The 27,925-nt window shown below is 37.0% G+C and overlaps 1 protein-coding gene across 2 annotated transcripts; it reads left to right on the top strand.

The window, feature by feature from the left end:
* The first annotated feature begins 69 nt into the window (after positions 1–69).
* On the top strand, positions 70–25,493 carry HSPA14 (heat shock 70kDa protein 14). 2 transcript variants are annotated; one of them, XM_004691259.1, is made up of 14 exons: positions 70–346; positions 1,379–1,459; positions 1,534–1,616; positions 9,662–9,710; positions 10,128–10,233; positions 10,974–11,064; positions 11,957–12,061; positions 13,660–13,821; positions 15,150–15,305; positions 16,456–16,558; positions 20,198–20,410; positions 21,326–21,499; positions 24,522–24,592; positions 25,276–25,493. In XM_004691259.1, exons 1-14 carry the CDS (start codon positions 290–292, stop codon positions 25,352–25,354), a joined length of 1,530 nt encoding a protein of 509 aa, XP_004691316.1. In that variant the 5' UTR covers positions 70–289; the 3' UTR covers positions 25,355–25,493. The 2 variants fall into 2 exon arrangements, with proteins under 2 accessions (XP_004691316.1, XP_012586847.1); XM_012731393.1 differs by lacking the exons at positions 70–346; positions 1,379–1,459; positions 1,534–1,616 and adding exons at positions 3,623–4,333; positions 4,855–5,353 and having other exon boundaries at positions 25,276–25,413.
* The last annotated feature ends 2,432 nt before the right edge of the window (positions 25,494–27,925 follow it).

Consider the following 27,925-nt stretch of genomic DNA (forward strand, 5'->3'; position numbering starts at 1 on the left):
GTCTTTTCCCTACAGGCGCGTGCGCGCCTTTGCACACCGAGTGACTTTTTTTTTTTTTTGCACCCAGAGGGGCGGAGAGAAGCCCTAAATCTATTCGCCAACTTCTCGACCGGGAAGGCGGGACCTTCGCGCTAATTGGCGGCCACGCGGGAGGCCGCTGCGAATGGATCGGACTCAGTGGGCGGGCGCGAACGTGAATCTCCGCGGTGCCTGATGGGGCTGTTCCGAGGCCCGGAGCTGTTGCCGCTGGTGCACCACTCGTTACTGCTGCTGCCGCCTCTGCCGCCTCATGGCGGCTATCGGAGTTCACCTGGGCTGCACATCAGCCTGTGTGGCCGTCTATAAGGTGAGGACTTTATGGGAACTGGACTACGGGCTAATGTCGGCCACCCTGTTCTCTGGGTGCGGGGTCAGTTTATTTAACGGGGTTTTGAGAGTGTGTGGTCGGCCTAGGAACGTCTCTCAGGAAGGCGTTACACCGGGGAAGCTTCCAGGCGTGGGACCGAGCGGACTGACCCAGGCAGTGACGACGCAGGCGCGCGGGGCCCCGGGAAAGTTAAGGCCACCGGAGGCCCGGAGGGGGGCAGTCTCGGGAACGCCTGGGTCCTGAGAGGCCCTGCGCATCTCTGGGATGTGGAAGGGCGCCGGAGCTCGGAGAGGTGCTCTCCCGGGGGCGTCGTGGCTGCTGGAGTCCCGAAGGGTCTCCGGTACGTGATGGACTAGGGAGACTGGCGCGGGGCGGATCCCGAGGCGTCGTGACTGCAGTGTGTTGGGAGGGGGCCCGAACGTCTGGGACCCGGAGATGTCGGGACGTCTGCCGGGAAGGGGAGGACTGGCCGCTGTCTGGAACCCAAGCTGTTGATTCCGCGAAATGAGTTCACGTTGTGAGCTTGCACTGTACTGACTCGGCCTTCTGAAAATGAGATCTTGACAAGGCGTTGTGGAGAGGTGGAAGTGATAAATCCCCTGCTCCCAATCTCACCTTTGACTGTCAAGTGATTGTTAAGGAAAGGCCGAAAAGACTATTTAATTTGAAGAAAAGGTTAGAAAGTTTTAGTAGTAAAAGAAGGAAGGCGATGTAATTTTAAAAAAAAGACAACCCATATTATTGTATCTATATTATAGATTGTTGCTAAGCTTAATCCATTTATTGTCTGCGGAGAAGACCAGAAATGGGCCTTTCTTCGTGAAATGTAGGCTTTCTGTAAAAGTCTAGAAAATTAACAATGCCGATTAAAGCTGCTAGTTAAAAACACTGATATAGTAATGCTTCTTTCCACTTATTTGGAAAATAACGCCAGATTGCATACCTCTGAATGTGGCTAATGCGACTATATATTTCATTTCAAAAGGACTAATATGGTATATTTTTCTCTAGGATGGCCGGGCTGATGTGGTTGCAAATGATGCAGGTGACAGAGTTACTCCAGCTGTTGTTGCTTACTCCGAAAATGAAGAGGTACTAATTCTACTATTTTTGTATTTTGAAAAAAATTAAAATTGCATGCATTGTAATATGTTGCTCTTTTTCAGGTTGTCGGATTGGCAGCAAAACAAAGTAGAATAAGAAATATTTCAAATACAGTGATGAAAGTAAAGCAGATCCTTGGCAGAAGGTATGGAATAAAATATATTTTAATATAAAGTATAAAAAAATACTTCTATATATGGTAATAAAATTGCATAGGTCTAAGCATAAGGTGAAGTGAAACTAGAAACTGTTTTGTTGTATTAATGACTGAGTCATTTCAGAAAGTATTCCATCCAGTATACTTTTTCTTTGGATTATTAGTGTTGAATCTTCTTAAGAAAGGGGTTTACTCAGACAGTTCTTCATGCTAACATTCTGTTAGTATTGATAAATACCAGCATTCATTTACTTTTGATAATCTGTCATTCAGAGGTAGTCATTTGAGCTTTCATGTTTTTATATTTCTTTGCACTGTAGTTGACTTTTACAAAATCTATTTTAATTGGCCCTAATTTATGTAGAAGCTACCAATTTTTTCAAGTCTTTTTTTGTGACACTTTCTGGGAACTAACTTTTCCAGTTGGCTTACAAATTTAATCATTAGAAGAACACCTTAATTAATGTCTTAGGTAAGAATCAGGTCAATCATCTGTTGTAACTTTAATTAAAAGATTAAAGAGGCTTCCTTGCCCAGACTTCTTCTGTCTCTTCAAATTATAGATTGCCATAGTAATTAAGGCTTTTCATTTTCACTAGCATAATAATACTTGATATAGTGTTTTTAAATTTTCAAAATGCTTTCATATCTACCATTTTATTTAATTCACTCAAATCCCTGCAAGATTGACAGGACAGGTCTGCCCCACCCCATGTGTTGATTGAAAAAATCAAGGCATCCAGAAGTTATAATTAGCTAGGGGTAAGCTAGAGAGGACTGCAGTTCAGGTCTTCTGATTCTTCTCTAGGTTCTTTCTACTTTGTTCACTTGTGCATTCGTTATTTATTTTATACTTGCAGATTTTTTTTATTAGCCCTTACCTGTGTTAGTTAAACTGAACTGAGTAATCATTTTTTTCCCTTGTGGTATCTATGTACTAAACCAAACACTACTATTCTTAGAAGAAATTCAAATTTTTGTGGTGATTAATATACTTCCATATCCATTACCTCTTAACAAAACTTAGTACTGGAGTTATTGAAAGTAAATTGGTGGGTTAAGTTCAGTTGGTGTTGAAAATTTTCAAATTGTAGACTCTAGAATAAAGTGGAGTTTTAGCTAGATATATTTACATAGATCTGAAAAACTGGAATTATTGTAAATGATCAACGGTATGCTTTTTAATTAGATTTTATATTTTAAGATGATTGTAACTTTACATTCTATTGTAAGAAATAATACAGGCAGGTCCATTATATTACCACTTTCTCTCACTGGTTGACATCTTTAAAACTATAGTATAACCAGGATATTGATTATGGTACAACCAACATATAAAAGATTTCCAAAGTATTTATCCCCTAGTACCCCTGTTTGTTTTATGCTACTATTTTGGGGCAGATGGTTGGGGTAATGATGTGTTTTTCTACCCTATTACACACAAAAAAAACTTTGTATTAGCAGGAACAACTTAAGCTCACTTTTCTGGCCCTGAACTGGTATCTATTAATAAAGGAATACAATGGTGACTGCCAGATGGGTGACCTAGCCACCACATGCTGCTTAGGCTAGTAAAAGATGAACTCCTTTGAGACATAATGCTACACTGTGGTCCTGCTAGCACTTCTCCAGAGTGAGCTGTTCTGTGGTCCAGGTATTTCCTCCTATGATCTGTCTACTTATAAAGAAACATTTTTACAGATAATGCAGTTGTGCCAGGTCTCAGCTTTGGAAGCATTCTGCCCTTTGTGGAGGAGCCAGTACCCTTGTTACGAACCCAGTATGGCCCTCTGTAGCCCTTCATCCAGTATCCATACCGGGCCAACTTCCACAACGGGGCTTTCTCAGTTTTGACATCCTGCCTGTTTGTGACCTACTTACAGGTAGTACCACTTAACTTACTGCCACTAATATCCTTACACCCTCCCTGTAACTCTCATTCCCCTATGGCCTTCCAGCCAGAAATGCGGTCTTTGGACCTGGCTTCTCAGCAATTAGCCCTTTGGACCAGACTCCTCAACAATTAGCTCTCAGAGGGAAGAATCGGCTGGCTCCTGGAAATTCACAGAGCTTCCCCACACCTTGAGATTTGCACCTTGCTGCCCAGGAGCTTCCTTCAGCTAGCCTTCCCTCCCAGTCCACTATGGCCAGTTCCAATAGCAGTGCGGGCATCCGGTGGTCCAGACAGGAGACACGAACTCTTCTCTCCATATTAGGCGAGGCAGAGTATATTCAACGCCTCCAGACGGTGCATCATAATGCAGATGTTTATCAGGCTGTGTCCAAACGAATGCAGCAGGAAGGTTTTCGCCGCACCGAACGTCAGTGCCGTTCCAAGTTTAAAGTTCTGAAGGCATTATACTTAAAGGCATATGTTGCCCATGCTACAAGTATGAGTGATCCTCCACACTGTCCGTTTTATGATACTTTGGATCAGCTTCTCCGAAATCAGATAGTGACTGACCCAGAAAACTTAATGGAGGATGCTGCTTGGGCCAAGCACTGTGATCAAAATTTAGTGGCCTCTGACACCTCAGGGGAAGAGGGAATCAGCATTCTCAGAGCAAAAAGGACTCAGGCAGCAGATCATCAGCCTATCTTGAAAACAGTTAAGGAATCAGATGAGGATTGTCAACTGAGAATCAGTGACCAGATGCAAGAAACCAGTGACCTTGATGACTCCTGGGATGAATCCTCGGGTGCAGGTAACTTCTAAGTATGTGAAGGATTGGGGTCCCAGAGTCACTTGGTTCTAAATTGCAGTCTGTGTTTGGATGGTATTTGGTCAGGATAGCCCTTGTTTCTGCTACCTTTCTCCCACTTCTTTTTTTAAACTAATGGTAAAATAAAGGACTCTGGGTTTTTCAAAGCTATTACCCTAAGTATGTAAGTTATTAGAACTCTTTTAACCTAGAAGTACTCATTAGTACCATGCAAATTTAGCCATTATTAATAATGAGTACTTAGGAATTTGTGAATATAGCATGGGTTGAATACTATGTGGAAAGGGGTTCAGGAGAAGACGGGGTTGGGGAGGATTGAGAGATAAGAATGTAACAGATCAGAATATTTAGATTAAGGAAATAAAGTCTTCCCAACCCTTTGTAGAAAAAGGCCTTTCCAAGAACTACCATAGTTTTGTAGTTGTCTTTCAATTCTGCTGCTGGCTCTAAACATTCCCTTAGCAGGAATGTCCTCTGTGCAACATTGTTGCTTTGTTTTTCAGGGTGCTCTCAAGGGACCCCCAGCTACAGCAGATCCCACCACCTTTACAGAGGTACAATTGCTCCCTGTCAGAGCAGCCCCATGACCAGACTGGCTGTGTCCGGTGAGCCCAGTCCCTGCACCAGCACGAGCCGAAACACTCCTGGGGTGGCCTCCCCACAGCGGCCTCCAGTCTCCTCCTCCAGAGTTCCTTTTGTTTCTGGTGGGGATAGGCCTTTGACCAGTGAGCCCCCTCCAAAGTGGGCAAGGCGAAGAAGGCGGTCAGTGGCCAGGACTATTGCTGCTGAGTTGGCAGAAAACAGGAGATTGGCACGAGAACTTTCAAAGCGTGAGGAAGAAAAATTGGACAGGCTGATTGCTATTGGTGAGGAGGCCAGTGCTCAGCAAGACACTGCCAACGAGCTCCGCAGGGATGCTGTGATTGCAGTCAGACGCTTGGCAACAGCCGTGGAAGAAGCCACCGGTGCTTTTCAGCTAGGGCTTGAAAAATTGCTGCAGAGGTTAATTTCTAATACCAAAAGTTAGGAACTGATTACAAAAGAGTATACTTCCTAAAACTGGTAGTAACACAGTTTCATTGCCTTCTGGTACCCTGACTCCTTTTCCATGTCCTCAGAAAAAATGGATGCACCATTAATATGCCATAGTAATATATATACTTTTCCAAGCTAAGTGAAAGAACTTTCAAAAATGTGAGAGGTGGCCCAGTAGAAAATTGATGGAACCAAGTCCAGAGAGCTCATTAAACATGGCTTTGTCAGTGTAGTTTACCTCTCTACCAGTTTCCTCATCTGTAAAATGGGGGCTAAGTAATAACTCCTGACCTGCCTACCTCACAGGGTTGTTGTGAGGATCAAAAGGCTTATAGATGTGAAAGGGTTTAAAAGCACTATACACTTGTAAGTTATTAATGCATATGACCTGGCCAAGGGAAGGCTAGGTTAAGGCACATTAGTTGACAAGATGTAGAAGTAGTCTGTATGCCATTACTTCATTGCTTGAATCCTTGGATTTTGAGATCTTTATTTTAGAAATCCCTCAATAGCTCATTAGACTAATTTAGATACAATATGTATTTGTACCTTTATCTCTTGGATTTTCACTGCTGTGTCTGACATATTTGCTAGTAAAAACCTTAACAGCCAAACCATTTCCCCCTCCATTTTACTAGCTCTTAGTATCTTGTCACTATAAGGATATAATTAAGAACTGACAGGGAACCATAACTGTATGTTGTGGTTCATATTGAGAGTCTTTGATACTGGCTGTTTTATAAAATAATAAATGTAAGTAAATTCTTTGCATTCCATATAATGTGGGTTCCTTTACATGCATTATGTATCTAAGTCTTGGTTTCCATTCGAACATCATGGAAACACTTTAGGTATCAGTTGGGAAATAAGCTTTTAGTTAATTTCATGCTTTTCTGTTAGCATTTTTTTTTCTTTCAAATATATTACATAAATCAAGTCCTAGGGAACTTTCCAAAGATACTTTTCAAGTGGTATAGACATAAGTTGATTTTATGTCAACTAAAAAATGGTAGTTGAGGATGTTGTGTGTAAAGACTACCTGTAATAACTCCTAACCAGCTCACAACATATACCTTTTAACCTTAAACACACTTCCTTTGGGAGATAATGAAGGTATTGAGCCATACTTCCGATTTACTTACTGTAGAAGTAAAACCATTATTGATCATCATTAAAGATTTTAGTGGTTCACTTAGTACTTTCGAAAATATGGTTAGAACTCTTGGAATTTAAAAGTTTCCTTTAGTCTAGAGTTTAGGGGGAAAACAGCTTGGGAGAGATTTTGTTTTACATGTGGACCTGAGTCCTTTCCTAAATACTGGAGCTACAAATAGTGGAGAAATAGTCAAAATAGCATATTTTGAAACCATAAGTAGATGGTAAGTAAGCAACTGATGAATGAGGGGGTGAGTCAGCTAGTGAGGTAAGAATACAATGGAATCTATCTAGAACTTCTGGGTTCTAATCCTGTCACAGTTTGTCACATTGGGCAGGCAAACATTTGCCCTTTTTGTGCCTCATTATCTCTAAAATGAGGGATTTGTCTCTAAAATGAGGGATTTGTAATACATGAGCTTTCTAGTACCTTTCAGTTCTAAAAAATTCTATGATAAGTAGCCTAACAAATGACAAAATAAAAATGAAATTTTAATTGAAATATGTTCCTTACAACTGCATATTAGTGTACATTTGAAATGTTGGTAGCAATTATATAGGGACATATTCTGTGGTGTAATTAATATACTCATGGACTTCTGAGTATCACATCAAATAGTATATTCCTTCCTTGAAAGGAACATGTTAAGGTATTGAAATAGTACATACATATTTTCTCAATTATTAGACCACTATATGGAAGGATATGTGCAATTATAACTGGATCACACTAATAGAGATAGGCTAGACTTTCTGGAAAAGCAAGAAAGTACTTGGAGAGTTAGGCCTGTACTTTGTTAATCTATTAATGTAGCAAAGTGTATAAGCAAGGAACTACTTGAGATAAAAAGTGGTAAAGTATAAAAGTGGAATTAAACTTTGGAAGCAATAGTGTGAAAATCTAGTGGATTAAGTAAGCTTGATGTAGGACAAAACCTAAAGGGAAAGACGTGGAAGGAAGAAACAGACAAATTGGTTGAAATGTTAAGAGATGGGAAATTGTAATAAAAGGAGATTGTTTGGAACACCAACCTAGAAATCCTTCCTCAGCTCTTAGCTTCACCAATACTATCTCCATCTTTAGCAAGGTCATTTCACCATTCTGCAACTCAGGTTCCTAGAAAATGGAAACTAATAACTGTCCTACTTACCTCACAGGAATGCTGTGAGGCCAAAACCAATGAATAAAAATACTTTGAAGAGTAGAATGCACTATCTTGTGACCATAGAAAAGAATATCTTATAGCACATTAGTTAGCCTGTGTGCACCCTGATTGTGGCCTGCCAACTGCAAAATTCACTTAACAGTGGAGGAAGAAGAGCAATGACCTTGCTGGGAAAGGTGGTGAGGGAAAGGTGGTAGGATGTATACGCTGCCTCCTAAAGACAGTCATGTAAATGAGGTGCTGTGTATATCACCCACCACTCTGTTTTTCTGTTAAGTAATGGATCCTGGTATGGACAAATAAAGCTTTTACTTGTATGTAGTTGTGGGTCAGTCCCCTGTTTTCTGGCGTTATCCGTGATCATTTCTCAACATCATTCTCTGCTTTCTGCTTCTCTGCTAACTAATCTTCAGTGTCTTGCATATATATGACCCTGAAAGCTACATGTTTTTCTTTCCTCATTGAGAAAGTTCCTCTTTACATGACAATGGAGAAATAATTTTCCATATCTAAGAGTTCTGTTAATCCCATAAAATATCCTTCCCTGAGAATTATTTTGAATGATAGATGACCTATGGATAATAGGATAAATTATCCTGGTTGACTTAAATTCTGTTCTCAACAAACACCATGCTGAAATTGTAGTATTAGTGTAAAAATTTATTATTATATTCATCTTTGTTTCAACCCTTAAAATAATTGTCCAGGGTATTAAATACTAGATTTAGAAAAAGAAACTGGGTTTAGTGGATAGGATATTGAAAGACCTGAGTACCAGCAACTTTGTGATTGTTAGTCATGTGACTTTAGACAAACTAAATTACCTGTTTCCTATCAATTTTTAAGTGCTAATTGCTAGTATTCCAGACAGTTTTAAGCTGAATTAATCCATTTAACCCCCTTTTGTCTTCCTCTTATTCATACAGGATATAGTCGCATATATTTAGTAATCCTTCAATAATTAGCCTATAATTTTCACCTCTTGTTAAACATTTAAGACATTTCTAAACAGAATTGCCACAACTCCCTTAGAAAAGGGTTTAATAGAAAAGTCTAATTCATCTTAATTGCTGGATGAAATTGAATCAAGGACTCCTGTTTCTGTTCAAGATGCAGAAGTACTTTAGAAGTACTTAGTGCCAGGCAGTAACAGTGGTACAGTATCAAATACTAGCCTAGTAGAGATGACTTGGAGTCAAGCAGTGTCACTGCCCCTTATTAGCTTGTAAGTTATTTTCTCCCAATAAACCTGTTAATCCTAAATTAATACTTACCAAACTAAATAACCCCACTTAGACATTGTGAAGACCAAGTGAGGTAATAAATGTGAAAACATTTTGTATTTTGCATAAATTGGTGTTACTATTTTGAGCACACTGCTCATTTTAATTGTTTCATTGCCATGAATAATTAGTGTCTACTTTGTATGGGACATTATAGATATATATACTATAGTGTTCTACCTTTCTGTATGTAACATTCATACTTTTCCTCATTGTTTTGGGTCTGAGTGTTGATTCATGTGAAACCAAGCAACAAGTGTGGTGTTAGGCACTCTGGTTTGCCCTTACTTTGCAGTCTTACATCCTTTTTGTCCTTTTCCTCTCAGTGGTTGGGGCTTCAGAATCAGATGTGAAAGTGTATGGCATAAACGTTGATATTATGAAAAAGCACCCCCCCCAAATGTATAACATCTGTTAATAGCAGCACGATCAGAACAAGTAAGAGCTATTTATTGTGAAATGCAAAGATTAACAAAAAGAGAATTGCTATAACCTTTGCAAATGCTCTACTTAGTTCTGTTATCTGATATTTGAAGCTTTTTTTTTAAATAATAAGCAATTTAAAATCCATTTTCATATTTTTTTTGCTGGTATTGAAAAATCCAGTCTTAAAACTTTACATATTAAAAATGCTAATTTTAATACTTAACTGTTTTGTCTTTATTGGGCAGCTCTGATGATCCACAAGCTCAGAAATACATCACCGAAAGTAAATGTTTAGTGAGTATAATTCTTCTATTACTTCCCTGTTATACAGAGTAGCTGGTGAGGTCATGATCTCTAATATTGGTTTGGAACTTTGAGTTTTTGCTTAAATTATTTCTTGTTTTTTTTTTTTTTAAGATTCGTTTATTTGTGCATACAGAACTGGGGTATAGGCCAGAGGTGCAGGTGTGGTGAGAGGTTTCACCAAAGACAGAGTGGGGAGCAGAACAGGCCAGATGGTTGAAGTACACTGCTGAGGGGAGCAGTGGGCGGTTCAGGAGAGGTCTGCCTCACCATATGGATCACCTCCAGGGCAGGCGGGAATTGAACTCATGCTGAGGTGGCTTTAGCTTCTTAGTGCAGTGCTTTAACCTGCTGCACCACCAGGGAGGGCCCTATTTCTTGTTTAACACATTCATAATTTCTTTATAGGTCATTGCAAAAAATGGGAAATTACGATATGAAATAGATACTGGAGAAGAAACAAAATTTGTTAGTCCAGAAGATGTTGCCCGACTGATATTTAGCAAAATGAAAGGTATTGAACAAAAAGATCTTCTAAAAGTTCACCTTCAAAAAGAGGTATTTGTTGATTTGAGCAGGTTAGCAGGAATGAGATCTAAAACCTGACTGGGCCTCCCCTTGGCCATGTGACCTTGGTTAAATGACTTACCTTCTCTGACTTTGGTCTCCCTAGAAGCAATGTAAATAGATTGGGCCAGGTTAGCATATTGAAAGGTTCTTAAAGTTGTCATGCTTGGTGAATAGTGAGTATTATACTTCTCTCTCCAAGAGTGACATTACACTCCCAATAGTTATTAGGTAAAGCTGACTAACTTTCTGTGGAACAATTTGGGAAATTGTGAAGTAGATTATTTTAAATCTTACTGTAGTTCTGGAATTATAAATTTGCAGGATGGAAGGCAGCCCTTTAATGTGTAGAACTAGCATGCTGTTTTGTCTTCACATTGATGCATTAGAAATTTATTCTTTATGAAACAAAGCTAAATTGAGAAATGGTAGAAACTTTGGAGAACCAGGCCTTTTGAATTGTGCCTACTTCCCTGTCTACAAATGATATCCAGAACCACAATAGGTAGTATATGATTTAAAAGACCAAGCAAAGAAAACAGTAGCGGTGGGAGAAGGGGCAATCAAGTGAATTGAAGAATCTTGATAGTGAGAACAATTCTGGCACAAATTAATAAACCGCAGAAAGTCATGAAATATTTCTGTATTAGAATTTATTTATATATTATATGTATTTTCTATACACAGAAACAGCACATTCTGTCTTGGGCTCCGATGCAAATGATGTTGTTATTACTGTTCCATTTGATTTTGGGGAAAAGCAAAAAAATGCTCTTGGGTAAGTATGATAAGGGCTTTGTACTTTGCTTAGTTATAGGAAATACAAATTTCACTATCACTATAGTAAGAGATCAAATTGCATCTGAAAATATACAGTAAAATTATATTTGTAAATTGATGTGTATGCTATAAAAAGCATGGTGTAATGATCATTAATATTTTCTGTCTTTTATGAAATGCCAAAAGAACAAAATAGTTGGTGTAGTTTTATAGCTCTTTTGATTAGAAATGTCTTTAATTAGCAGGCTAAGATGATATTTATGGATCACTTTGTCCTAGTTTTATATAATTAATATTTATGTGGGAATTATATAAAAATATACATGTGAGAAAATATTTGCAATTATTTTTTTCTCCTTCGATATAAACATCTAAAAAGTTGTGCTTAGTTTTTACATACTATTAGGTGAACTCTATTGGTGAACATACATACTTTTGCATACAGAGTTTTCTGTGGGACTTTAGGAAACATCTAAATTACTTCTAGGGCAGAGGGTTACTTTATACATTTGAACTTATAGAATGTCAAAGACTGATCTATATAAAGAAATTGGAAAATTTTAAAAGGTTTTATAGACTTGCATTACTCTCTAAATGTGTAAATGTGGACTCTTTGAGAGCTCTCTTTTCCTTAGTCAATATAATCACATTTTTTCTTTGTCAAAAAAACAGACATTATTTTAGACAGAAAATGATCTACTTGTATTCTTCTATTTCTATTTTGTATTTCTATTTGTATTTTATTATCTTGGTTCTAAAGATCACTAACCTTCATGTTTTACTTGTGAAGTCTTACGTGCTATTGATTAAAATCTTTAGCAGAGCGTTTCTAAAAATACAGATTTGAAATTGTTGTGATGATAAATTCATGAAAAGCAAATTGTCTACAGGGAAGCTGCCAGAGCTGCTGGATTTAATGTTTTGCGGCTAATCCATGAACCATCTGCAGCCCTTCTGGCATACGGAATTGGGCAAGACTCCCCCACTGGAAAAAGGTAAAAACCATGTTTGCAACTTCAAGTTCTTCACTGCAGAAAAAAATTTAGATTGTAGCAACTGTGTAAATAGGGATTGTTCTGTAATGCTACAGTTCCAAGCCTTTATGGATGAAAAACTCTTGTCTAGAGTTTTTAAATAGATGAGAAAGATGTCCTAGGAAAGAGAGAAAGGGCATAACAAAAGGAAGCGTGAGCTTTTCTGCCCTTTGTCACTCATATTTTTTTCTCTTTGGAGGAAGATTTGAAATTTTTATTCTGACTCAAAAGCACTGTTAATTTTACTGTCAATTCAAATTATTAAACACAGAAACAGTGAATGCTTTTATATGATTCGTCTTGGTAGGAGATGTGATAACATCTAACATGGGAATTTAGGACTTCTTTTGTATGAAATAGTATGACAACTCTTAATTTAGTCAGCATATTTGCCTTAATAGACCAGGCATATCATGAGACTATGGGGAAAATTAATTCAGACCTGACATCATGCAACTTTAGGGTAGTTAGTTTAGATATGTTAATTTTACATGATTATTTTATTTCTCTCCTTATATTTCACAGAACCTAATATGTGTGTATCACTAAGAAATTGTTTTTAAATTCACTAGATAAATGTAAGATTTCAGAAATTATGAATTTTGATACATAGGAAATTAGCTCCTAGTTTTGCAGAATGTGTTCTATATTTGCAGAATGTGTCATTGCAGTAATGACTTGAGAATACTAACACAAAGATTTTTCATTTTATTCTCTCATAATTTGGTGAGCTTTTTTCTTCTTTTAGCATAGGCAGTCTGAGTTGTAGGACAGAAATGTAGAGAGTGAAGATTTATCAGAGACAGTGCGGAGCAGAACCGGTGGATTTGCTGAAATGCACTGCTAAGGGGAGCAGTGGATGAGACAGAAGAGATCTGCTGAGCCATATGTGGGATAGTTCCCTGGCCAGTGAATGAACTTAGGCAGTAAGCGGTAATAGCACAGAGATTTAACCTCTATGCCACCAGGGAGGCCCACTTATAATTTATTATAGTCCAGAATCTATTTTGAAAAGTTAATATTCTGAACTCCATTTACTTAAAACAATAGTTTTACCAGCAAAATGAAGCAAAAAAGAACTTTGACTTAATTAGAAGATCTGATTTCTAGGGGCTTCCCTGGTGGCACAAGAGGTTAAATCACAGCACGATGAAGTTATCCATAGCCACTGCAGCATGAATTCGATCCCCAGCCTGGCAGCTACCTACATAGTGCAACAGATCTCTCCTGTCTCATCCATCACTCCTTTCAGTAGTATATTTCAGTCTATCTGCCTGTTCTGCTCCCCATTCTGTCTCGTGAAACCTCTCATCCTATTCCCCCCCACCTCTGGCCTGTACCCCCAAGATGTATGCATAAGTAAATAAATCTTTTTTAAAAAATGAGTTCTAGATTTGATTTATCACTGAGTCATGATTATGGACAACTTTGTTATTCATGCGAGAGACTTTTCAGTTTTTCATTTCTGATTTATAAGGTTTAAACTAAGTGACTTCTAATGTCCAACCAAGGATTTAAAATGTGATTCTTTCCTAACTTTATTCATGCTTTCTTTTAAGCAATATTTTGGTGTTTAAACTTGGAGGAACATCCTTATCTATCAGTGTCATAGAAGTTAACAGTGGAATATATAGAGTTCTTTCAACAAATACTGATGACAACATTGGAGGTACACATTTCACAGAAACCTTAGCACAGTATCTCGCTACTGAGTTTCAGAGGTGGGTATTAATGGGCTTGATGATCTGTCTTGATTGAATTTCTCTTCAAGTTTCTTTATTCCTGATTTATTTTAAAGTGTTTCAAAGACTCAGAGAAGGATCAGCAGTATATTTCAGTAGATCTGCCTGTTCTGCTCCCCACTCTGTCTCTGGTAAATCCTCTCACCCCCCACACCTTTGACCTGTACCCCAGTTCTTGTGTGCATAAATAAATAAATAAATCTTAAACCAAAAACAAAGACTTAGAGGAGGCTGTGTTTTTTCATTGCCTTGGGCTTGTCTCTAGAATTAAAATGACCTATCTAGGTAGATGAGGGAAAGCAGAAACCAAATTGCCCAGCAGTGTCCTTGGGTTTGTACTTAGTGTAAGAGACTACCAGAAATTGAACTTGGATCATTGTGAATTTGGTTCAGTGTTCTAATTTTCATGTTCTGCTTTTATGTCTAGGTAAAGAAGGCACTGAGAACTTACTAGCTTCTGAACTGTTTTAAAAGTTCAGATCCAATGGAAATTACATTTGTCACAGTCACCTTCCAGTGACTTAATGTTTTATATAGTGTACATTTAATCACTAATCTACTGATCAAAGGAATACTGTAGTATTGTGCTAGATATAACTCTAACCACTTTGATATTTGATATCAAAGTCAAATATATAAAGTTGTATTTTACACATTGCTAGTCTAAAAAAAATAAGGTAGCTTGAAAGAGTATTTTTTATCTTTGATAAAAAGTGTTTATTTAATAAATACATATACTTCTTTTTGTTATAAAGGTGCTCCAATTCAAGATGTAGGGCATTGTTAATTTTACTACAAGTCCAGTTATTAAACATCTTTAGAAACTGATCCATTGATTACTATTTACAGTGAGTTTTAAAATTAGCTATTTTGGAGATATTTTGTTCAATTTCTCTGAAGAAACTTTTTTTACACTGCTGGACAGTAATTCTATGCTATTAAGTAATGAGTGTGCTGTGATTACAAATGTGAGGTGTGAACCTTGACCCAGTTATATAAATCTTTGACCTTTTCTCACCTGCAAAAAGATGACTACTCTGTTTTCTTAAGATTGTCATCATAGAGTGCAGCAAGCAACTCAAATTTCTAAGTATATTAGTTACTCATTTTTCTTAAGGAGTTCCTTTTAATTGCAGAGAATTTTCTTAGGAAATTTTAGAGGGTTGGGAAAAAAAATACTAAGATCTGGTATTAATGTTGACTCATGAAATTAATATTATCCTAATAGGGATTCTCCACATTTCATTTATAATAAATTCTAAATGACCTAGTCATTTTAAACTTCAAAGATTTTATTTTTAATTTAGATCTTTCAAACATGATGTGAGAGGAAATGCACGAGCCATGATGAAATTGATGAACAGTGCTGACATTGCAAAGCATTCTTTGTCAACCTTAGGAAGTGCTAATTGTTTCCTCGACTCATTATATGAAGGTCAAGATTTTGACTGCAATGTGTCCAGGTAAAACTAATGTTCACAATGTCTTTAACAATGCCTGCTGCATTCATGTTTAGATATAATTCTCCCACATTGGGTGTTTTGTTGTTGTTCTTTTTGAGTTTTATTAGTGATCAATCAGTGGGAGAGCTTTCCTGTCTTTACTTCTGAGGTCAAATTTTTGCCACACCAAACTGTTCCCAAAGTAATTAAATTAGTTGTGATTACTTGCCATGTTAATTTTATAGCTACAAATAGCAGTGTGTGAAAAAGGCATCCTAGATCTTTTAAAGAAATGTGAGCAAAGATTTGAAGTAGGAAATTTTAAATTTCTCTTACAGAATTGATCTTATCCAGATAGCCCCTCATTCTAATAGCTTTGTTGCACACGTTTAGTGATTTCAAATTATTTTAAATATTTAAGTCTTTTAGGTAACCCAAAACATTGGTTATTAATGGGCTTGCATCTTTGCCCAGAATGTCTGAAGGGAAAACATTACCATATCATTTTGTGTTATGTATGCCAGCAATAATAACAACTGCCACTAGTTAAAATTATTTAAATTTCCTAACAATGAGTGACTTGGAAACAGAACAAAAAATTTTACCGTTGTACTTATATTATTTTTTGAACACTGACTCCAAATTTTCTCTTCATCTGACCTTTGTAGTTTAGCTTTAACTGTATTGTCCATTAACATAGCCACTAGCCACTTGTGTCTGTTTACATTTAAATTAGTTAGAAGTAAATAATATTAAGAATTTGATTTTTCAGTGGCACTCATCAAAGTTCAGGTGTTCAGTAGCCTCATGTTGCTAGTAGTTCACAGAAAGTTATCTTGGGCTTTAGAGAGAACAGTTTATAAACTAGGAGCTTAAAAAGGTGTTGAATTGAAATCTTGTATATGGACAGTTTTACAGCAAGACTCCACCGCCTGAATTTGATCTTAAATGTCTTCAGTGCGTTCCTAGATGAATAATTTAGCTTCCCTCTTCCCCCCAGGGTTTGTACTGCTAGGTATTAAACTTCCTGTTATGGTCATACACCTATTAGGAAAACTTGATTCATTAAGTTTTACAGCTTTTCACAAGAAAAAGATGTTTTGTTTAATTGTACTAAGCCTTTTCTCTGTGACTTTCTCTTCTTTGTGTATGTGTTTGCGTGTGTATATAGAGCAAGATTTGAGCTTCTCTGTTCTCCACTTTTTAATAAATGCATAGATGCAATCAGAGAACTCTTACAACAAAGTGGATTTTCAGCAGATGATATCAACAAGGTAATTAATATTTTAAATTTTTCTTGATTTAGGAGTGGTTTTAGATTTGGAATTTAGGAAATAGACCATTAGTACTAAAAGAATATTTTTATGAAGTTAGACATTTTCTGAGCTTGTGTTAATTAGGAAAATTTATTACATTTTGATTAATGGCTGTAGTGAACTTTTAGTTATGTATATTCGTTTTCCTAGCATTAATAGTTCCTTTCTGTATATATATTTTTTAAATATGTCAGCAATGACTGGTGAGTATTTGAATGTTTACTATGTGCCATCCCTATTTCTAACTATTTTACATGGACAAACTGGTTGAAAACTCAACAATGATACTGTGAAGCAGGTGCTGTTATTTATCCCCATTTTATAAGTGAGGCACTCAGGTACAGAGAAATAGGTAACTTCTTGGTGGTCATGCTGTTAGTGAGTAGCATAACCAGAACTTAACCTAGAGTAGTACACTCAGTTGCTTTTCTTTGCTTGTCTAAGAAAATATTTTGAGATTTCAGAAACACTCATTTTTTTTATGTCTCCCTTTTTCCTCAAATATTTTTATTCATTTAAATAAAAAATAAAAATAATTTATTTTAATTAGCAAAATAAAATAATTATTGTTATAAGAAATTCAGAAATTCCAAGTCAGTCAGTGTTGTTTTAGAATACGTTTACTATTCTAATTTGTATATATAATTTTGTATTGTATTTTCTTTGGGTAATATTAAAATCACTTCCTTTTCCCATGTTACTGCATAGTCTTTATAAGCACAATCTTAAAAAAATTCGTAATGCCCTATAAAACAAAAAGTGCCATGAATAATTTCATTGTTCTATTGAGGATGGTTCTTCCATGCCCTGGAATAATGATGCCCACCTTTGGTCACCAGCTTTTACCATATGTAGGATTATTTCTTAGGATAGATCCTATATTGAAATTGTTGGATCAAAGAGTATAAATACCTTAAAACTGTATTTCCTTCAGTTAATTTCTAAAAATTGAACTCACTGACCAAGATTATACATTTTGTTTTCCTGACAGTTTCATTTAAATGTTTTCCATTGAATAAAATTGGAAAAAAAATTTTTTGACTTTAAATTATTTAAGGATTACTTGTATTTTTGTTTTTTGGTATTTGGCAAATGTTTATTTCCTTGTGTGTAGATAGATATTTCATTTTTCTGCCCATGTAATTGTTTATCTTTTTAAAAATTACTTGTGCAACTATTTTATGTAATCAGAATATTACTGCTGTCTTATTTTGAGGCATGTCGTTTAATATTTAATTTTGGTTCTGTTAGGGTAGAGGCATTTTATAGACAGAAGTATCTTTTTGCTTAATAATTTAAATTGCTTGATCTGTTACTCCGATTTTTTTTTTCAGAGTTTCTGATTTCATTTACTCCATCTTTGTTCAGAAGGAATTTTTTTATCTGACAGATACTTGATACCTTTTTTTCCTTTTGTCTACAGTTGGAAAGTATATTTTAGCTACTTTGGTATACACTGTATGAAAGAAACTTTTGGGGGAGTTCTTTTTAATTTAGTTCAGTAAGTATTTTTTGAACAGCTACATGTGCTAGGTGTTTGGGGATAAGGAGGTGAATTATGCAAAATAAAATAACATAGTACACATAATATAGCAAGGGGATTGTAGGAAGTGAATGAGCTTGGAGACAGACCCACTTGAATGGGAAGGCTCATGGTGGTGTAGTTTGCTAGTCTAGGCAAATCATTTAATTTCCTAAGGCTTACTTGTCTTTCTTATTAGGGAGATGAATAAGACTTGCCTTCTAAGTAATTTTTTTTTAATGCATATATGAACTGGAGTCTTAATAGAGGTGGGGGTGTGGGGAAGGAATGAAAAGATTCACCAAACAGAATGGGGAACAGAACAGGCAGGTGTACTGAAATACACTGCTGAAGGGAGCGGCAGGTGAGACAGGAGAGGTGAACATGTAGATTATCTCCTTGGTTGGGGATCAAACTCAGGTAGCAATGTCTAGCAATAGTTTGAAAGTTCTTTCTTTAACCCCTGCACCACCAGAGAGGCCCTACCTTTTAAATTGTATAACTTACTCTGTAGTATTGCTATGTGGATTAGATGGTCAGTTACTGTAATTTTTCCCCCCTTCATTAATGGGTCTCTAAGCCCTAACTTTTAGGCCCCATAAATGAATCACTTCTCAATTGCTTGAATTAAAGTTGAACTCATCCTTAGGATTGCTGTGGATTCACTCCAGATACTCTTTTAACTGTAGGCACTTTAGTTTGTTGACTTTGCTACAGTAACAATGCCCATATCTTAGTGATTTTGTAAAGATTTTTTTTCACCTTTCATACATGTTGGAAGTTGGGTGTAGGTCCCCTGCTAAGACTATTTTCTTCATTTATTTCATTCAGAGAACCATGTTAGAGTAGTAACTGTTTGGGAAATGCAGTTCTCATGGTAGAGGGAAAGAGGGAGGGAACAAGAACATGCTTCAGTTTGGATTTGGTGTGCTTTAGTCTACTCACATTTCAGTTAGCCAGACCTGAAGATTCAGGCCAGACCTGACAATGGGACATGGAAATCTACTCCACCTACAGAGAGGGGTCGCAAAGTAAGAAGTATGGTAATGGGCGGGGATGTGTGGATCTTCTTAAGGGAAGAGGGAGGGAAAGAAGGCTTTAAGTGCACTAAAACATTTAATCCTCACAGTAGCACCAGAAGGTATACACTATTTCTATTTTCTGGTGAGGACATTGAAGATTTTGAAGAGGTTAAGTACTGTTTAAAGTCATAAGGCAGGTCTGTAGATGAGGGAGCTAGGACTGAAAGTCAGACAGTCTGCCTCAGTAACTCATATTTTAACTCTTACAAGCCATTGCTTTTCTCTAGAATTTGAAGTCTAGTCTTAGTTTTTTGTTTCATATAGTCCTCTGGGATTCATGAATGTAAGCCCCACTGGCTATTAGTTGGGCACCCATCCGTCACGTGACAGTTGGATAAGCTTATAAAGGAGAAATTTTTTTTTAAAAGATTTATTTATTCATATAGAACTGGGGTACAGGCCAGAGATGCGAAGAGTGAGAGGATTCACCAGAGACAGAGTGGAGAGCAGAACAGGCAGATGGACAAAGTACACTGCTGAGGGGAGCAGCGGGCGGGTCAGGAGAGGTCTGCCTCGCCATGTGGATCTCCTCCGGGGCAGGCGGGGATCAAACTCATGTGGAAGGGGCTTAAGCTTCTTGGTGCAGTGCTTTAACTTGCTGCACCACCAGGGAGGGCCCTTATAAAGGAGAAATTTCATATGAAGTTCTTCATTGATAACAGAGTCATTAAATGGTACTAAGAGCTTAAGATGAAGGTTTGTAAATTTTTGTTCCTTAATATTCTCAGTTGGTTCATTCATGAAAACAAGAATCTCTTCTCACAAATAGAGAATGTCATTATTTTGTCATTTCTGTAGAACATTATAATGTATTGATTGAAATGAATATTTGTGATTAAGACTTGTCATTTTACATGGTATGTATAATATAAAATAATGTTAAAGTAGGGCTCTTTCATTTTACCATTTTCTTGTGATAAAGATTATCAAGCACATTATATTCAATAGTGAGGAACAAAAGATTAAAAACAGAAAATTAATTTTATTTTCTAGGTTGTCCTTTGTGGAGGGTCTTCTCGAATTCCAAGGCTACAGCAGCTGATAAAAGATCTTTTCCCAGCTGTTGAGCTTCTAAATTCTATTCCTCCTGATGAAGTTATCCCTATTGGTGCTGCTATAGAAGCAGGAATTCTTATTGGGAAAGAAAGTCTTTCAGTTGAAGACTCTCTTAAGATAGAATGTTCAGCCAAAGACATTTTAGTTAAGGTATGTTGAGCTTTACTTCTTCATAAAATTAGTTCCAAATTTATTGTCATAAATATCATTATTTTAGAATAAAATTTTGTATACTAGTAAAAATAATTAAATTTATAATTTTACCTTTTAAAAAAAATTTTTTTTTATGCATACAGAACTGGGGTTTAAGCCAGAGGTGCAGGGGCAGCTAGAGAATTCACCAGAGACAGAGTGGGGAGCAGAACGGGCAGATTGAGGAAGTACACTGCTGAGGGGAGCATTGGGTGGGTCAGGAGAGGTTTGCCATGCCATATGGGTCACCTGCAGGGCCAGGGACCAAACTCATATTGCAGTGGCTGCAGCTAGCTTACAGAGCTATGCTCTAACCCTTTGTGCCACCAGGGAGGGCCCTTTACTCTCTTTTCTAAAGAGTAATTTATTTATGCATACAGGAACTGTGTTGGGGGTGGGAGTGGGCAAAAGGATTCACCAGATACAGAATAGAGAGCACAATAGGCACATCTACTGAAGTGCACTGCTGAGGTGAGATAGAGGTTTGCTGTGCCTTGTAGGTTAACTCCCTGACTGGGGAGCAAACTTACACTGCATTGACCGGCAATAGTTTGATGATGCTGAGCCTTAACCCCTGCATCACCAGGGAGACCCTATAATTTTACTCTTAATGACTTTCTTAGAGTCTTGTGTTTAGTACTTACCTAACATGTTAATTTCTCAATGCTAAGTAATTTTAATTCTAAATTTCTAGTAGGTATGTTTCAGGTTTTTTTTCTTTTAAAAAGTGGTTGGGATTAAATGTCATTTTCTTCTCTTGGTGTATGTATAGTTTGTAGATTATCAGCCAGGACTATCTATTGGATTTATAATCGTAAGTTTTTTTTTATAATTGTAAAGATAAGTATGCATGTTATTTTTCTTCTTTGTTAGGGAGTGGATGAATCAGGTGCCAACAGTTTCACAGTACTGTTTCCATCAGGGACTCCTTTGCCAGCTCGAAGACAACACACATTGCAGGCCCCTGGAAGTATATCCTCAGTTTGCCTTGAACTCTATGAGTCTGAGGGGGAAAACTCTGCAAAAGAGGAAAATAAGTTTGCGCAGGTAAATACATGGAATGAGACAGTGTGTTAGTCATGTGAAACTAGTTAGCTTTTCCTCCACAGGAGATATTACAAGTATTTGAGCTGTATTGAGGAAATTTAGCAAATAGGTAGGTGTGAGAATAACAAGAGGAGTTTCTATTTTCCAGAACTTTATACTGAATTTTTTTTATAAATAGCACAATGTATGAGCATAAATTACTTCAGTAAAAATAAATATAGATAACATAGAAAATGTGTAGAATCTCTAGCTTTATGTCTATTTATAATTCTAGCAACAGAATAATACAATCATATACATATATATATGTCTGGGCTCTACCTCACACTTAAAATTTTAGAATCTACTGAGTTAACTTAGTTAAAATTTTTAAACACTCTTCAAGATGATTCTGTTGTGTAGTACTGTAACTGTATAAAAGCTTTTTCGTATAAGAACTGTAGGCCAGAGGTGTATGTAGGGTTGAGTGGATTCACCAGAGACAGCATGGGGAGCTGAACAGGCGAATTTTATTGAAATACACTGCTAAGAGAAGCAGCTTTTCAGACAGGAGAGGTCTGCTGCACCATATGGGTTAGCTCTTGGCAGGGGCTGGAACTCAGGCCACAGTAGTGGTTGCCCTGAGACTAACCCTGAGGTCACTGGGAAGCCTAAACACTATTTGATGTACCAGACTTCTACACTTCTATGTATAGGAGTCAGTCTTACTGTTTCGTTAGCTGAACATTTGTTACCTTTACTCTTCATGCACTATTCTGAAACTGCAATTATTATCACGGTATCCTCCCTTACAGATGCCACAAAGAAGGGAATTAGTCACAAAACACTGAATTTAAAAAGGAAGAATTAGGGCCCTCTCTGGTGGCGCAGCAGGTTAAAGCACAGCACTAAGAAGCTAAAGCTACTTCAGCATGAGTTTGATCCCCACCCCGAGGTGACCCACATGGCACAGCAGACCTCTCCTGACCCGCCTGCTGCTCCCCTCAGCAGTGTACTTCATCAGTTGGCCTGTTCTGTTCCCCGCTCTGTCTCTGGTGAATCCTCTCACTGCCCCTGCACCTCTGGCCTGTACTCCAGTTCTGTATACATAAATAAATAAAAATTAAAAAAAAAAAAGGAACATTTAGAGATTCTAGCAGTTCTAATCTTCCATTTTTTTAATATGAGTAAACCAAGGTAGTTAGTATCTGCCCAAGGTCATAAAACTTAATATTAGCAAAATTTGAAGAGTCACTGCCTGGTTTGGTTCATTTGTATACCTTTCTTCAGGAAATGAAAGTATTTTGTAGTAAACTTGTTAGTATCTCTTACTAAAAATCCCAAAGATTTTTGCTGTACACTTTCCAAGTGTACTTAAAATACTTATATATATGTTTAGAAGATTTAACAAAAATTTCCATTTTACTGATAATGACCTAATTACCTAAAAGAATAATCTTTATTTTTTTGAGACAAATAGTACTTTATAGAAACAATCATTTTAGTCTAGGACATGATATTTAAAAAGAACAAATATATTAGTTGTCTTACATGCTCTCCTTCTAAAGAATGCATTTTTAAAAAGATTTATTTATTTATACACACAGAATTGCCATATAGGCCAGAGGTGTTGGGGGTGGGGATATGGTAAGAGGATTCACCAGGGACAGAATGGGGAGCAGAACAGGCAGACTGATGAGGTACATTGCTGAGGGGAGCAGGCAGGCCAGGAGAGGTCTGCCATGCCATGTGGGTCTCCTCCCTGGCCGAGGATCAAACTCTTTGTGCTGCAGTGGCTGCAATAGCTTCATAGTGTAACAGATACAGGTTTAATGGACTCCACCCCCACTCCAGATACTGGAACTACAAATCCCATCAATAACAATGAGAAGCATGCTGGGATGTGAGGGTGAAACTGAGCAGCTAGGTTGGGATAAAGCTGGTCATGTGGCCTCCAGGGGTCCCTGGTGGTTTGCAGCTGGTCATTTGGCTCTTGATCGGCTTTCAGCGTGCTGGTGGAATCCAAGTCAGCAGAACTGGTAGGGCACTCTAGTTAACTTGTATTTCTCTATTTCCCTGGGTTGTTCCTTTTCCTTCCACCTTGTAAGTAAACCCATTATTGAACCTTTTTGTGTGTATCCATGGTACAATTGAATCTTAAGTGCACAGGTGAGGACCAACAGACAGGCAACCCAGTTCACATTGGGGTGTCCTGTAAAAATAGTGCTGTTCTTTAACCCGTTGCACCACCAGCGATGGCCCAAGAACACATTTTTAGTTAAGAATACCTAACTCCAGGCCCTCCTTGGTGGTACAGGACGTTAAAGCACAGCACTGTGAAACTGTCCACAGCCACTGCAGCACAAGTTCAGTCCCCCAGCTAGGGAGGTGACCCACATGGTGTGACAGACTTCTCCTGACCTGCCCACTGTTGCCCTCAGCAGAGTACATCAGTTGATCTGCCTGATCTGTTCCCCACTGTGTCTAGTGAATCCTCTCACCCTCTTCCCCCATACCTCTGGCCTGTACCCCAGTTCTTATGTGCGTAAATAAGTAAATCTTTTTAAAAAAAGAATACCTAACTCCTACTTTCTAACTTTGTTTAAATGGTAGGAGAATTGAAAATTTCCCCAATTTATTTTATTTATTTATTTATTTTTAAAGATTTATTTATTTATTCACACAGAAATGGGATACAGGCCAGAGATGCGGAGGGTGATAGGATTCACCAGAGATAGAGCAGAGAGCAGAACAGGCAGATCCACGAAGTACACTGCTGAGGGGAGCAGCGGGTGGGTCAGGAGAGGTCTGCCTCACCATGTGGTCACCTCCGGGGCAGGCGGGGATTGAACTCATGCGGTAGTGGCTTTAGCTTCTTAGTGCTGTGCTTTAACCCACTGCACCACCAGGGAGGGCCCAAAAACTTCCCCAATTTAAATGGTTTTATTTTGTAATAGCAAGATTGAGTTTTGGAATATTTGATCATCAGTTCATTAATACGTTAAAATAATGAATTGTCTTTGTATTATTTTTGCATAAACAGGTCGTACTCCAGGATTTAGATAAAAAAGAAAATGGATTACGTGATATATTAGCTGTTCTTACTATGAAAAGGTATAAAAATTATACTACTTATGGTGTTAAGAATACTCACTAAGAGACTAAATTTTTTTATAAACTAATTATTTTATAATCAATCTGTAATGCATACTGATCCTTACTAATTAGTGGCATAATTTTTATCAGTTTCAAATTAATTTTTTAAGGCCTATTTAATATTATTTATCCATGAAAGGAATTAAGTTTTTTTCTCTACCATTATAGAAATTTCTCTGGGAAATAAATTACTAACTAAATCCAGCTATTATTATGATTTCCTTAACAATAGTTCATCATTCACACTGTGATTTGTAAGTAAATTATTCCTAAATTAACATAAACAACTCGTTTCATCAGCCATACTTAGGAAAAATAAAGAATTCATTAGGGTGGGTTTGTCTTGGCCTGCGCTTGAAAATGGCATGATGCACCCTGTACTTACATAGTCTTAAAGGTAAGATCAGTTTATCATCATGGGTTTTCAAGGAATACAAATTTTGCCTCAGTGGTCTAGGAGAAAACTTGCAAGGACCACCATATAATCATAGCGTATGATACAAAAAAAAAAAAAATGGTTTATTTTAATAATCTTTGGGAAAGCTAAAACCGTCTCTTAAGTACTCAGTCCTCAAATAATTCCTTGAGGACTTTATGTTTTATAAAATAAGCTTATGAATTGTTACTTTTTGTTTTTTTAGGGATGGATCTTTACATGTGACATGCACAGATCAAGAGACTGGAAAATGTGAAGCAATCACTATTGAGGTGGCATCTTAGTGTTTTAGAGAAACCATGAATTTTTTTAAACCAGAATATCAACATTATTTGGTTTTGTTTATAAGTGATGTTTATATTAAAATACTTTTTGAATGAACTTTATAATCTGTGTCTCTGTTAAGCTACAATACATTAGTAAGTGCTGGAACCTTTTTGTTTTTCATTCAAGATGAAATAGTAGGAAATATAAAGAACTTATTTTGTTATAAAACAATTTACAATTAAGTCAGATTGATTGAAAGAAATTTTAGTAGAAATTTGGCATTGTGTCTTATTTTTTGCTTCTGTGTCTTCATAAGAGAACATTTTAAAAGTCTTTGATAGTAGAACTAAAAAATTGGAGAACCATAAATATATAAAGATGACACTTTTGCTTTAAAAAAGTAATCTCATAAATTCAGCAATGGTGTTTGTAATGTGTATAATACATACATAGAAAAAGGTCTCAAAACCAAAGTCTGAAAAGTTTCTTTTGTGAAAAGAAATACTAGGGAAGGTACTTTTCCTTTTATAACTTTGTTTAGTTTGAGTTTTTCTTCTAACATGTTTCTTCTGCCATTAAAGTTTTTGTTTTTTTTTATTTTGAAGAGATGGCTAGCCACATTGTGTTCATCAGAGAACATTCACTAGTTTACAGAGATGTTAATGAAAACACTTACTCTAAATTGGAAAAAAAAAAAAAAACCCTGAAAACTAATCTGCACATGTTGGGGGGAAAGTTGAAAGGTAAGCAATGCACAACAGACTCTAGATTTTACAAAGAGGATTTTCCACTCACATCTCATTTTGGTTCCCAGCAGACCTAGGAAGACAAATGGTGGTAAGGTTTAAAAACTGCTTTTTTTTCTGTTCAGACTTTGCATATGTGCTTTATTAAACTTGTGTAGGTGGGAATAAGTAGCAATATCCTATTTCTAAAGATAAGAAACCAAACTTTCAATTTTTTCATTTTTCTGCATCAACAATTCCTGAATAGAGAATTCAGACATGATCATAAGTCTATAAGTCAGCAGCCTCAAAGGCATATCCTTTTGACTAGGGCTGAGTACTTCTTCAGATAGTTCCCAAAGTTATAAAAAGTTTTGAAATTAAATCAAGTACATGTATAAGCCATTAAATGTTTCTGGAAACTATCAAGTAAACTAGCTGAACTGCTAACGCTAAGTATTTCTAGTTATGCTTTGGAAAAGTACGTTAGGGTTTTATTTTGTAGTCATTTTTAGCTTTTTACCAGCACCATGCTTTAACCAGACATCCCCTGTTAGTTTTTTAAACTAATCACAAATTAATAACCTATGGCTAATGTGTCAGTTCTACCTCAAGCCTGTTTTTGTAAATAAAATTTTATTGGTTTGCTAGCCATGGTCAGTCATGCATGTATTGCTCATGGCTGATTTCAGCTACAATGAGTCAAGTAGTTGGAACAGAGACTGTGTGGCTGCTGAAATCTTCATAGTGCTGTGCTTTAACTCTTGTACCACCAGGGAGGCCCTCATCCTGTTTTACTGAAATAATCAAGATCTGTAAAACATAACACATTTTGAAGACTGTTTTTAAGGGTGTAGAAAGGAGGGGGAAAGACAACAGATACCTTCTTTAGGTAGGGTGGCCACGGAGGCTTCTGAATAATGACATTTAAGCTGACACTCAAGTGATAAGGTAGCCTATGAAAAAAGGAAGGAGCATGTCTTCTGAGCTAGGAAGTAATTTAGAGTTGTCTAAAATTATTTCCTTTCTTCAGTATAGTCTCCACAAGGACATAGTCATTTTCTTTCTTCTCCACATTTATATTTCCAACACCTCATACAGTGCCTGGCGCTGGAGATGTACAGTCTTCTGAATGAATAGAGAAGAGACCTGGAGAATGGTGAACAATGGAGAGTGACAAGGCTACACAAAGAAGCTTTATCAGCTATCGGAAGCTTTAATTCTAGGCCTATTGAGGAAGTGTTTAACTAAACAGAAGGACATGTGTGTGTAAAATGGATTGGAGGAGAGTAAAAGTGGAACTGAAAATACTTAGACTTCATGGCCTAAACTAAGAGAATAGTGAAGATGGAGAAAAGAGGCAGAATCAAGTTATATTTTGCACTTGCTAATGGAATTAATTTGGAGAAAGGAGTTATGAATCAAAACACCACCAAAATTTTCCTCTAGAGAACACATTGAGGATGTGGTGCCCTACAGTGGACGGGACGAGATACAAAGGCAAAAATTCAATAATACTACATGAGGATGTTCAGTTTGAGGTATTTGTGGGACACATAAATGGAAATTTGAACTAGGCAGTCTGGAATTCAGGGCAGAGATCACAGCTGGAGACAAAAGTTAGGAATCTCAAGCATTAAGGTATTTTTACATAGGTGGGAATTGAAGCATTCATTTCAGGGAGAGGGCAGGAGAGATGTATGGTAACCAAACCCTGAGGAAACTAGACATTTAGGCTGAAATAAGGAAAGGGAACTAAAAGGAAAATAGAAAGTTGCTAATGAAGTAGAAGAAAAACCTAGAAAGAAGTTAAGGATCAATGCTTTGGGTAGTTTCCTACGAATACAGAAGAGGTAGTAAATA

This window comes from Condylura cristata, unplaced genomic scaffold (assembly GCF_000260355.1).
Source record: "Condylura cristata isolate star-nosed mole 26May11 unplaced genomic scaffold, ConCri1.0 scaffold00030, whole genome shotgun sequence".
Taxonomy (NCBI): domain Eukaryota; kingdom Metazoa; phylum Chordata; class Mammalia; order Eulipotyphla; family Talpidae; genus Condylura; species Condylura cristata.

Excerpts from the sequence above, each read along its gene's own strand:
- HSPA14 (XM_012731393.1), top strand. The coding sequence starts at position 3,772 with ATGGCCAGTTCCAATAGCAGTGCGGGCATCCGGTGGTCCAGACAGGAG. Across the intron at positions 4,334-4,854 it reads GGATGAATCCTCGGGTGCAG|GGTGCTCTCAAGGGACCCCC; the intron begins GTAACTTCTAAG and ends TTTGTTTTTCAG. Across the intron at positions 5,354-9,661 it reads CTTGAAAAATTGCTGCAGAG|CTCTGATGATCCACAAGCTC; the intron begins GTTAATTTCTAA and ends TTTATTGGGCAG.